This window comes from Pygocentrus nattereri, chromosome 5 (genome assembly GCF_015220715.1).
Source record: "Pygocentrus nattereri isolate fPygNat1 chromosome 5, fPygNat1.pri, whole genome shotgun sequence".
NCBI classification, from domain to species: Eukaryota; Metazoa; Chordata; class Actinopteri; order Characiformes; family Serrasalmidae; genus Pygocentrus; species Pygocentrus nattereri.
In genome coordinates, this window is record NC_051215.1 from 381,714 (window position 1) to 393,948 (window position 12,235).

The window sequence follows — 12,235 nt, forward strand, 5'->3', positions numbered from 1 at the left end:
AGGGTCTCAAAAGTCAGTAGGTCTAGCGGCTCAGGCAGAGACACATTTACCACTAATGATTCAGTGGCTGTATGAGCCCATAATTCATATTCATATCAAATATTTTGGCAGTAAAATTAGACCCATGACTACAGGAAAAGCCTCGCGTCTGTGGCTCAATATCCAGGCCCTAAACTCAGCCCTGGGCAGCTCCAGTTCTGGACAGAGCTATCAGCGTACGTCATATGTCAGATATAGAGGCTGAACAAGTGACTCGGTTTAAAATGCTGCTCTGTTTGTATCTCATGATGCTACATTGAGGTAGACAGTCTGTCTGTACAAATCAGAGCCACCGATCAGCTGGCAGAGCGATTCAGTCCCGTAACTCCGCCCCTGATTTACCCCCTGGGTCACCTCACGTCCTGAAAAGGCGTTTGTGGTGATGATGTGAACACTGGACTCTTGAGAGCTTCTGGTGGAGTTTTACTGAGCAGTGTTCTGTAAAACTAGGCGAGAGAGTGGGAGAGGTGGTCAGTAGACAGCAGCAGCCCCCTCTGCTGGACATCTGTCTGAAGAACCATTTAATCATGCAAAGGGTTCTGTATAGAATTAATGGCTCTAAATAGAACCAATGCCTGTACTAGAACCCTTGAGGAACCGTGTTATTAAGTATGGACATGTTTGAATAGCTTCATATTTGTATAAAAATTGCTAAATTAATAATCAGGATGTCTAAATCATTATAAACAGTTTAAAAACTTTAAGAAGATGTTAATTTTAGTTTTTTATCCACTTAAAAGAGTCGCTGAGCTTCACGGTGCAGCACCTCATACATGCGTGAAGGTTAACGTTCCTGTATATTCACAGTAAAATCGAAGCATATCTGAGTAAAACCTGAGAAACGAATTGTTTCCCAATGTTAGTCTGAAATTTAAGCAGCTGTGCTGAGAACACGGAACCGACTCAGAGTGGAATGAGCAGAAAAGGCTGGTCAGATCCCCAAAGGTCTGCTGCTGTTTGAGACTTATTGAAGTATTGAAGTGTTTCTTTCCCTGGAGAGGCTGTGGTTGTGGCTGAGAGGAGTAGCTGACTGATCTGCGTTTCAGATGCAGAAGCTGTTGAAGGTCTTTTCAGGAGCTGCGCTCATCACTAAAGTCTAAATTTAACAGTTATATAACTGAAAACAGCTGAGCGGACTATAAATACACCGCTGAATATAAAGCAGAGGACAGTCCACCAGCTGACCACCAGAGGGCGCAACAATCCATAAAATAAACTCCTTCAGCGATCATACAGCCTTTCACAGGGTGGGTGCTTCTAATAAAGTGGCCAGTTAGTGGAAGCACAAGGTGGGTGTTTCTAATAAAGTGGCCAGTTAGTGGAAGCACAAGGTGGGTGTTTCCAGTAAAGTGGCCAGTGAGTGGAAGCACAAGGTGTTTCTAATAAAGTGGCCAGTGAGTGGAAGTTTTGAAGCTGTAACAATGTTTATTCCTTTTTTCGTGATATTGGCCCTTTAAAAGTGTGATGGGGATATAGCGCCACCCACAGGTGACACTGAAGCTCCGCCTCCTGTATTCCTCCTGCAGAACGACCGCTAGAGGGTCCAACCAATCAGGAGAGAGAGAGAGAGAGAGAGAGAGAGAGAGAGAGAGAGAGAGAGAGAGAGAGAGAGAGAGAGAGAGAGAGAGAGAGAGAGGTGGGTGTGTGCTCTAGCGGTCACTCCTAGTCCCTCAGTCCGGGTTAGAGGGCTCTTCTCTCGGTCACTCCTTCGGAGCTCCGGGGCTGTAGCAGTGATGATGGCGGCGGCGGCGGATCGAGGGGCGCTGCGGGCGGCGGTGCTGTTGAGCCCGCCGTGCGGCGGAGCGGTATCGGCCTGTGCTGGAGCGAGCGGGGCCGGCGTGCTGAGCCCGGGCTCGGTGGTTGTGGGTCCCGTCCCCGCGCCCCTGACCGTGCCCATGAACTTGTTCGCCACCTGGGAGATCGACCGGTCCTCTCCGAGCTGCGTGCCCAGGTACAGTGGGGCTCTCCGGGGGAGGTTATCTGGGCTGCCCGGGGTAAAGCTGAGCTCTCAGTAGGACAGAGATCCACGCTCGAGGGCTGATTAGTGTAACTCTAAAACACTAAACCTCAGGTTTTAATATCATTTTTCAGCATGAAATCAAAGAAAACACAGTTAACCATCCAGAAAACCGCCCACCTCAGGATCAAGGTTTCTTTGCTGACAATGGCTTAAAGGGGAATTCCACCAATAACTCAGGCGTCTTTACAGTGGTGGTGATGGGAACCAGGCGTCGCCATGACTACAACACAGATATAGACACTTTATTTACCATCCAGAACCACCAGAGAACCTACACGAGTCTTCTGAACTTATATGGAATGTTGATGATGGAAAACAGTGGAAAATCTGGAATAATGAGTTTTCTTTGGGGACTATTTTGCCGCACAGCGCCCTGCATGTCTCCCTCCACCATGAATGGAGTTGAAGTTCTCTAAACTCTCATAAAACAGCGTCTCAGTCATCAGGCAGTGAATTCAGAACCAGTTCATGTAGGAACTTTCTGTAGGAGCTTTTAGAGGGACGTCTGGTTCCTATCACCACCACTGTGAGGAGCTTTTAGAGGGACGTCTGGTTCCTATCACCACCACTGTGAGGAGCTTTTAGAGGGACGTCTGGTTCCCATCACCACCACTGTGAGGAGCTTTTAGAGGGGACGTCTGGTTCCCATCACCACCACTGTGAGGAGCTTTTAGAGGGGGGCGCCTGGTTCCCATCACCACCATTGTGAGGAGCTTTTAGAGGGGGACGTCTGGTTCCCATCACCACCACTGTGAGGAGCTTTTAGAGGGGGACGTCTGGTTCCCATCACCACCACTGTGAACAGGTCTGACTCGGTGAGTTTATCTAGAACAGAGAACCGCTCAGAACCACTCTGTTTACATTTTAACCCGTTAATTATGCAGATCTTGAGCTCCTCTTTATGAAGAACTGTTCTTACACTGAGATGTGTTGTGAGGATCCGTCTGGATTGCCTGCTCCTGAGCACAGGTGAAGGTGTGGAGTATGACTGTATGACTGTGTGAAGGTAGGTTGGCTCTTTGTCAGAACAGTGAAGAGAATTCTACAGTTCTTTAAGGTGTTTCACCAAATGAGTTCTCAGTAAGCTGGTTCTACAGTAGTTCAGTGAAAAATCAGGTTCCTACAAAGTTTCCTCACCTTACCTGACATCTACACTTCTGGCACTTCAGGGTCCAGATTAAAACCCTATAGTGAATATTTGGTCTCACATTAAACCCAAACCTGCTGAGCCGTGTTTCTCAGCCGTGTGAAGCGGTCAGCGCTGAGAGGATCAGCACTGGCTCTTCTTTCTTAAAAGACCGTCTGAACGTCCACACTAAAGTCCAGCGCTTAAACACGTTGGAACACTAACCTCCTGCAGCCGTTTGATCACTGATTTGTTGTAAGGCCATTAAAAGGTGAGGGAGTGTGTATAGCACCGCTCTTTCTCACTGTCTCGCTAAATAAGGACTAATATAAAAAGAGTGGATTGTGTGATGATTGAAAAAGCAGAAGAGAGTGAAGCAGAAAGGCTGATGAGTAAATCTCGATGGGTTAGATGGTTTTTGTGGAACTGATTTAATTTCTTAAATGTCCGCGATCCGCTGGCCATCCGCTGACCATCCGTTGGCGATCCGCTGGCCATCCGCTGGCCATCCGCTGAAATCTTAATGTTTTGTCATTTTGTGTTTTGGGCCTGTTTATTTTAGGAGTGTAGACGATCAGCCAAAGTATGTTTGGGGTCTGAATTTGTTTCTTAAAAGCGACATTATGTAAGTTTTACCTTAAAATAACAGCTGCTAAATCATTGATGCTACACTGACGTATAACAGGGAGAACGGCGTCTCTGTCGTCGTCACTTCAGGCCGGAACTCCTGCTGTCCCACACTGACAGCTAAGGGTCACATTCGATATAGTGATCTGTTTCACGGCTAACAGGAAAACCGTGAAACTCCGACAGCAGAGCGTTCATCCCATCCCTGTTATTTATGAAAAACTGTACTGTAGACCGGAACCTTATCTGTGTCGTCCGTCCCTCGGAGTTCTGTATTTTTCCGGATGCGAAAAGCCTCTGTAAATATAACCCTAACCTCAGTCACGTTCCAGGCTAAATGTCAACTGATGTTTCAAGTCAGAAAGTTTGGTCAGTCATTGTCCGTCGTGGTCAGTCGTGGTCAGTCCTTTGCCAGATAAGACTTGAAGGTTTGCAGCAGGGTGTGAAACTGGCCCTGTCAGAAATACACTCCTAAAAAAGATGGTTCTCCATGGGTTCCTTAGTAAAGAAAATGTTCTATACAGAACCATGAACACTCAAACAACCTTTTGCATGATTAAAGGGTTCTCTGGTCATGAAAGTGTTCTTCAGACTGATGGAGAATGTGCTGTGGTTTCTTTTTGAAGAGGGTTCTGTATAGCACCAAAAAGGGTTCCACTTTTGTTACAGCCCAAATAACCCTTGTTGGTACTTTGATAGAACCATTTTGGCTGAGAGTGCATGACACACGTCTCGATACAGAAACCATGCAGTTAAACAGGTAACGATTCCATACACTTTGATTCATTGCTGAGTGCTTTGATCCGGTCCGGTTCCGGTCCGGTTCGGTCCACTATGGCTCAGTTGAGTTGAATGCAGTATGTACTGATGTGTCCCAGTTTCAGTTCAGTGAGGACTTTATTTTGCCTGTTAACTGGAACATTAATCTGTCATTAAAGCTGCAGGTTCTCCTTGCGTGAGCATCGCAGCATCACACTGTTTCTTGGCTGAAGCGCAGAATATCCACATTTTCTGGCATGAAGTTTAAACACTGAACACTGGCTACCAGTTAGCTGTAATGGTTGTGATGTCACACATACAGAACACGGGTGTTTCATAGCTTCTGATTCGCGTAACCAGTTTAAAGGCAGTTCACAGCCTCAGTGTTATGAGGTTAAAGTTCTCCTCAGAAGTTCTCCTCTTTAACTCTGAGCTTCAGTAAAACTCTCCTCCTCTTTAACTCTGAGCTTCAGTAAAACTCTCCTCCTCTTTAACTCTGAGCTTCAGTCAAACTCTCCTCCTCTTTAACTCTGAGCTTCAGTCAAACTCTCCTCCTCTTTAACTCTGAGCTTCAGTAAAACTCTCCTCCTCTTTAACTCTGAGCTTCAGTAAAACTCTCCTCCTCTTTAACTCTGAGCTTCAGTAAAACTCTCCTCCTCTTTAACTCTGAGCTTCAGTAAAACTCTCCTCCTCTTTAACTCTGAGCTTCAGTAAAACTCTCCTCCTCTTTAACTCTGAGCTTCAGTAAAACTCTCCTCCTCTTTAACTCTGAGCTTCAGTCAAACTCTCCTCCTCTTTAACTCTGAGCTTCAGTCAAACTCTCCTCCTCTTTAACTCTGAGCTTCAGTCAAACTCTCCTCCTCTTTAACTCTGAGCTTCAGTCAAACTCTCCTCCTCTTTAACTCTGAGCTTCAGTCAAACTCTCCTCCTCTTTAACTCTGAGCTTCAGTCAAACTCTCCTCCTCTTTAACTCTGAGCTTCAGTAAAACTCTCCTCCTCTTTAACTCTGAGCTTCAGTAAAACTCTCCTCCTCTTTAACTCTGAGCTTCAGTAAAACTCTCCTCCTCTTTAACTCTGAGCTTCAGTAAAACTCTCCTCCTCTTTAACTCTGAGCTTCAGTAAAACTCTCCTCCTCTTTAACTCTGAGCTTCAGTAAAACTCTCCTCCTCTTTAACTCTGAGCTTCAGTAAAACTCTCCTCCTCTTTAACTCTGAGCTTCAGTAAAACTCTCCTCCTCTTTAACTCTGAGCTTCAGTAAAACTCTCCTCCTCTTTAACTCTGAGCTTCAGTAAAACTCTCCTCCTCTTTAACTCTGAGCTTCAGTAAAACTCTCCTCCTCTTTAACTCTGAGCTTCAGTAAAACTCTCCTCCTCTTTAACTCTGAGCTTCAGTAAAACTCTCCTCCTCTTTAACTCTGAGCTTCAGTAAAACTCTCCTCCTCTTTAACTCTGAGCTTCAGTAAAACTCTCCTCCTCTTTAACTCTGAGCTTCAGTCAAACTCTCCTCCTCTTTAACTCTGAGCTTCAGTCAAACTCTCCTCCTCTTTAACTCTGAGCTTCAGTCAAACTCTCCTCCTCTTTAACTCTGAGCTTCAGTCAAACTCTCCTCCTCTTTAACTCTGAGCTTCAGTCAAACTCTCCTCCTCTTTAACTCTGAGCTTCGGTAAAACTCTCCTCCTCTTTAACTCTGAGCTTCAGTTAAACTCTCCTCCTCTTTAACTCTGAGCTTCAGTTAAACTCTCCTCCTCTTTAACTCTGAGCTTCAGTCAAACTCTCCTCCTCTTTAACTCTGAGCTTCAGTCAAACTCTCCTCCTCTTTAACTCTGAGCTTCACTAAAACTCTCCTCCTCTTTAACTCTGAGCTTCACTAAAACTCTCCTCCTCTTTAACTCTGAGCTTCAGTCAAACTCTCCGTCACTTTAACTCTGAGCTTCAGTAAAACTCTCCTCCTCTTTAACTCTGAGCTTCAGTCAAACTCTCCTCCTCTTTAACTCTGAGCTTCAGTCAAACTCTCCTCCTCTTTAACTCTGAGCTTCAGTCAAACTCTCCTCCTCTTTAACTCTGAGCTTCAGTCAAACTCTCCTCCTCTTTAACTCCGAGCTTCAGTAAAACTCTCCTCCTCTTTAACTCCGAGCTTCAGTAAAACTCTCCTCCTCTTTAACTCCGAGCTTCAGTAAAACTCTCCTCCTCTTTAACTCCGAGCTTCAGTAAAACTCTCCTCCTCTTTAACTCCGAGCTTCAGTAAAACTCTCCTCCTCTTTAACTATGAGCTTCACTAAAACTCTCCTCCTCTTTAACTCCGAGCTTCAGTCAAACTCTCCTCCTCTTTAACTCTGAGCTTCAGTAAAACTCTCCTCCTCTTTAACTCTGAGCTTCAGTAAAACTCTCCTCCTCTTTAACTCTGAGCTTCAGTAAAACTCTCCTCCTCTTTAACTCTGAGCTTCAGTAAAACTCTCCTCCTCTTTAACTCTGAGCTTCAGTAAAACTCTCCTCCTCTTTAACTCTGAGCTTCAGTAAAACTCTCCTCCTCTTTAACTCTGAGCTTCAGTAAAACTCTCCTCCTCTTTAACTCTGAGCTTCAGTAAAACTCTCCTCCTCTTTAACTCTGAGCTTCAGTAAAACTCTCCTCCTCTTTAACTCTGAGCTTCAGTAAAACTCTCCGTCTCTTTCACTCTGAGCTTCAGTAAAACTCTCCTCCTCTTTAACTCTGAGCTTCAGTCAAACTCTCCTCCTCTTTAACTCTGAGCTTCAGTAAAACTCTCCTCCTCTTTAACTCTGAGCTTCAGTCAAACTCTCCTCCTCTTTAACTCTGAGCTTCAGTAAAACTCTCCGTCTCTTTCACTCTGAGCTTCAGTAAAACTCTCCTCCTCTTTAACTCTGAGCTTCATCTCTCAGTTCTTCTGCTAGTTTTTCCAGTGTTTGTTGTTTCCCTCATTTCTGCTAATTGAGCTTCCAGAACTGCAGGTCCAATCCCGTTTCCACCCCCTGTGATCTGAGCTGTTAGCCTGGCTGCATGACTCGCTCAGCTGTTCCCACTCAGATTGATTAGCGTGTTTAGCTGTTGCTAATGGTGTTTTGCTCATTTCAGAGCCGTAATGGACTCTTCACTGTCGCAGATGGACGTCGTTTGATGTGTTTGATCCAGCTGTCCGCAGCCGAGCGAGTGATCAGGAGGTTCCTCAGTGGCTCAGGAACCGATTTGGGCTGATTACAGCTAAAACACACATACAGTCGCTCACAGACCGCACGTGACCCCTTCAGCCTGATGGAGAAGGTGTTCTGTACAACCTTTTTTGGTGCTCTATAGAACCATAAACAATATGTTCCCCACCAATATGAAGAACCATTTTACCATGCAGAGAACCTTGCCAGAGGCATGCTGGTTCTTTTGAGTGTTCATGGCTTTATACAGAACCACTTTTTACTAAAGAACCCTTCAACCCTGAAACAGGACCATTACAAACCATAAGGATTAAAACCTAATGGTTTTGTGCTCTAATGGGAATTGGCTTAATGGTTTCCAGTAGAGAAGCATTCCAAGGGCTCTGACTCTGTTCCACATAGCAGTTCTGTTCTGGCTCAGATTAATAAAGGTTCTCCAGTAGAACTCTTTCAGCTCCTACAGCACCGCCTTAAAAGAGAACAAACCCCAAACACCACCTCTACTGTTTATAAGCTCTACCGGAAAAACAGTGTGGGTGTGTCTTTAACACAAAGCCCCGCCCCTCCTGCCCACTTCACTCTGATAGGCTCCACCTAGGTGTGTAGTTTAGAGCGCTGATGTGGAATTTGATTGCTGTGCCTGTGGAGCTCTAAATAAAATCTTACTGTTTTACCTTAAAACAAACCTCCTTAAATGGCCAGTGCCCAGACGTCTATAACACACATATAACCTGAGCCAGTTTCCCTGCATCCTTCCTCTTATTCCTTGTAATTACTGTGTAATAAGCCTCTCAGGTTCCGGTTAGTTGTTAGGAGTGGTAAACAGCGACGGAGCTCTGTGGACTCTTTACTAACATATGATAAGCCATAGTTTCTTTAGTAAAGACACTGGTTCCATATAGAACCGTAAACACTCAAAGAACCATTTGCATGCTTAAATGATTCTTTGCATGGTATAATCGTTCTTCAGATTGATAGGAAATGTGTTGGTTCTATATAGCACCAACAAGGGTTCTGCTATTCTTACGACATCATGCTTGTAATCCTTTTTGCTGCATAAGAGAACCCTTTTAAAAAGACGGTTTGGTAGAACCATATACGGTACATTCTCAATCAATCCAAAGAACTTTCACTGTTTCATGTAAGGAAAGGGTTCTTTGAGCGTTCATGGTTCTGTATAGAATCTAAAGAACTTGTGAGGAACCGCCTGTTTTAGGTTTTTTGAGTAAAGATTTTGACGTTAACGTCCTGAACTGAAGTTCTAGCTGTTCTCGTCACGGTTGTCCACTGCAGAACACAGGTGTTGGTTCTCTGGCGGTCCAACAGAAGCTGTTACTGAATCCGGCTGAAGGGTTCTCAGTGGTTCTGAGGGGTGAGTGTCTCTGAGCTCTTTAGCGGGACTGTTTTTGTGCGTGCAGATGATTTTTGGAGGCCGGCCGGCGGGAGCGGAGTCGGGGGTGGGGGTGTAATCTGATTTCATAACTGCCAAAGGAGATGAGTGTGTAATCTGATGCTGCGTGTGTTTAATCCTGCCTGAGTCATCAGCACAGCATGAACGCTTTCCTATACCAACACACTGCCGTTTACAGCAGAACCAATCAGAACCAGTCACGGCAGCCGCACGTCTGACCGGAGAACACAACAGAACATCGCTGACGCGCTCAGTGAAGGTCAGCAAGAGACCGGCTCGGCGCCTGAGGCCCGGTTCCAGCTTACAGGGGCTGTATTTAACGTTTTTGGTCTGTTTGGTTGGTAAAGCAGTGAATCCTCCTCCTGCACATCTTCATCTCTCCGCTACTGTCCATCACCAGGTGACCTTTGACGTTTGAAGCCCTTAAATTCCCAGGCCAAGGCTTATTAATCAGTAGCTACGTGGAAACATCATAAGGGGTTTTATATATATACGTATATATGAGCAGGTAATAATAATCTGAATTCAGAGCGACCGAACCTGATAAACAGTCACGCTTCATATATATATGTAGACGTTTGAACACTGTCATAGTGAACACTGTCATAGTGAACACTGTCATAGTGAACACTGTCAGTGAACACTGTCAGTGAACACTGTCATAGTGAACACTAATAGTGAACACTGTCATAGTGAACACTAATATTGAACACTGTCATAGTGAACACTAATAGTGAACACTGTCATAGTGAACACTAATATTGAACACTGTCATAGTGAACACTGTCATAGTGAACACTAATATTGAACACTGTCATAGTGAACACTGTCATAGTGAACACTGTAATAGTGAACACTGTCATAGTGAGCACTAATATTGAACACTGTAATAGTGAACACTCATAGTGGACAATTAAAGTGTGAACACTGTAACGCTGAGCACTGTAGTAGTGAACAATGTAACAGGGAGTGTGTTTAGATGCACTCACTAATCGGATAACTGCAGAAATCTGATTGCGGTCAGATTATTGACTGCACATCTGTGTACTCAGTGTTTTATCTGTGAGCTGTTCCTAAACGTGAGGCAGCGGCTTTAAGAATAAATAACTCTACTTTAGTCTCTCCGATTCTTAATGGTATTTTAGGTATGATACGGACATAAAATGTGATGCTAAGTAAAGCTGTTAAATATGGTGATATGAGAAGTGATGCGTTATTTTAAATCATTTATCTGCCTTTATGTAACCAGGAAAAATCTGGGGAGCGTCCTGGCCGAGCTGGACAGCGGCGCACAGCAGACCGTCCACACAAAGCAAATAAAACACAAACATAAAGCAGAAAATTCAGTTATAAACCGTTTAAATCACAGACAAACTGGTGTATCCACTTCCACTGCTGAAGAGCGGTTTTAAGTGAGACCAGATCTTCACCACAGGGTTTAAAACCGGACTCTGACCAGCCAGAACCGTCAGAACCCATTATATTTTTCAGCTGGGAACATTTTTTGCTCAGGAGTTTAGAACCAATTTCTAAAAGGTTCTGTATAGAACCATATACAACACATTCTCCATCATTCTGGAGAATTTGATCATGCAGGTAGACCTCGCGGGTCTGTGTAGCCTTTACGTGTTAGTTGTGGTCAGAATGGGCTGCTTTTGTAAAACCCTTACGACTCACTTTATTTCAAGCACCCACTTGTTCATCTCCCTGCAGCTCTGGGCTGCTGTAGTTGTCCCATTTAGCAAAATTCACTGGGATCACAATCAGCTCCCAACCCCTCCCAGCCATCTCCGCATCCCACTCCCCCAAACGCCTCTACCCCCATCACCCCCTGCCAGAACATCTATAGTTGCAGATGTTTTATAAGGTAATGAGCTCCACACTCACTGATACTGACAGTGACTTTATTCAGCCTCTCCCCAGTTTCACTCTTCTCTCAACTCCTCCTCATGGTTCTCTCAGACTTTCCGCTGCGGTTCTCTCTGGTTTTGATTCTGTGGTGTTTCCCAGGTTAAGAGAAAAGAAACCAAGAGAAAAAGAAACAGAGTTGAACGCAGAACTCTGTGCCATTCAGTGCAATACAATAACAATAAACTACAATACAATAAACTACAATACAGAGTGAATTACAATAAAAATAAGTGCAGCTTATAATTCAGGGCTGATTTAAGTGCTGTGTAAAGAGACGGTCTTCAGTCTGCGTTTGAAGACAGTGAGAGACTCTGCTGTTCAGACAGCCAGTGGGAGTTCATTCCCCCACCTGGGCTCCAGTACAGAGAACATTCTCCACGCTGGTCTTCCATGCACGCTGAAGGATGGCGGGTCAAGCCGAGCTGTACTCGAAGCTCGAAGGGCTCGTGGTCCAGTTCGAGATTTCACCATTGCCATCAAGTCGGTAGGGGCTGGTCCATTTATGGCTTTGTAGGCAGCATTAGGGTTTAAATCTGATGCAGCTACAGGAAGCCAGTGAAGGGAGCGCAGCAGTGGGGTGACGTGGCTGAACTTGGGCAGATTGAAGACGAGTCGTGCTGCCGCATTCTGGATGAGTTGGAGAGGCTTGATGGTCTGCATGGGAAGACCAGCCAAGAGTGAATTGCAGTGGTCAAGCCTTGAGATGACCAGAGACTGCACTAGCACCTGGGTGGCCTCTCGGGTGAGGAAGGGTCGGATCCTCCTGATGTTGTACAGGAGAACCCTGCATGACCGAGTCAGGTTGGCGATGTGAGTCGAGAACGATAACCGGCCATCCAGAGTCACACCAAGACTTCTCGCCTCTACAGACGGAACAATCAGGGAGTTCTCGGATGAGATGGCAAGGTCATGATGAGGACCTGTAGTTGCAGGGATGAATATCAGCTCAGTCTTGCTGGGACTGAGCTTCAGGTGGTGGGCTGCCATCCATGTAGAGATGTCAGACAGACATGCCGAGATGCGACTGGAAACCTGTGTGTCAGAGCGAGAGAAACAAAACATTAGTTGAGTGTCATCAGCATAACAGACGAGAAGAGAAGCCATGAGAAGATATTACATCACCAAGAGAGCTAGTGTAAAGAGAAAAGAGAAGAGGACCCAGGACCGAGCCTTGGGGGACA

At 45.3% G+C, this 12,235-nt stretch overlaps 1 protein-coding gene across 4 annotated transcripts in view; it reads left to right on the plus strand.

The window, feature by feature from the left end:
- Nucleotides 1-1,681: 1,681 nt before the first annotated feature.
- zmp:0000000755 (phosphofurin acidic cluster sorting protein 1) overlaps nt 1,682-12,235 on the plus strand; it is a 58,566-nt gene continuing 48,012 nt past the window's right edge. For all 4 annotated transcript variants that reach the window (XM_037538800.1, XM_037538802.1, XM_037538801.1 and 1 more), the window contains exon 1: nt 1,682-1,990. In XM_037538800.1, coding sequence (XP_037394697.1) covers nt 1,773-1,990 — 218 coding nt within the window. In that variant the 5' untranslated portion in view covers nt 1,682-1,772. The remainder of the gene's footprint in view (nt 1,991-12,235) is intronic.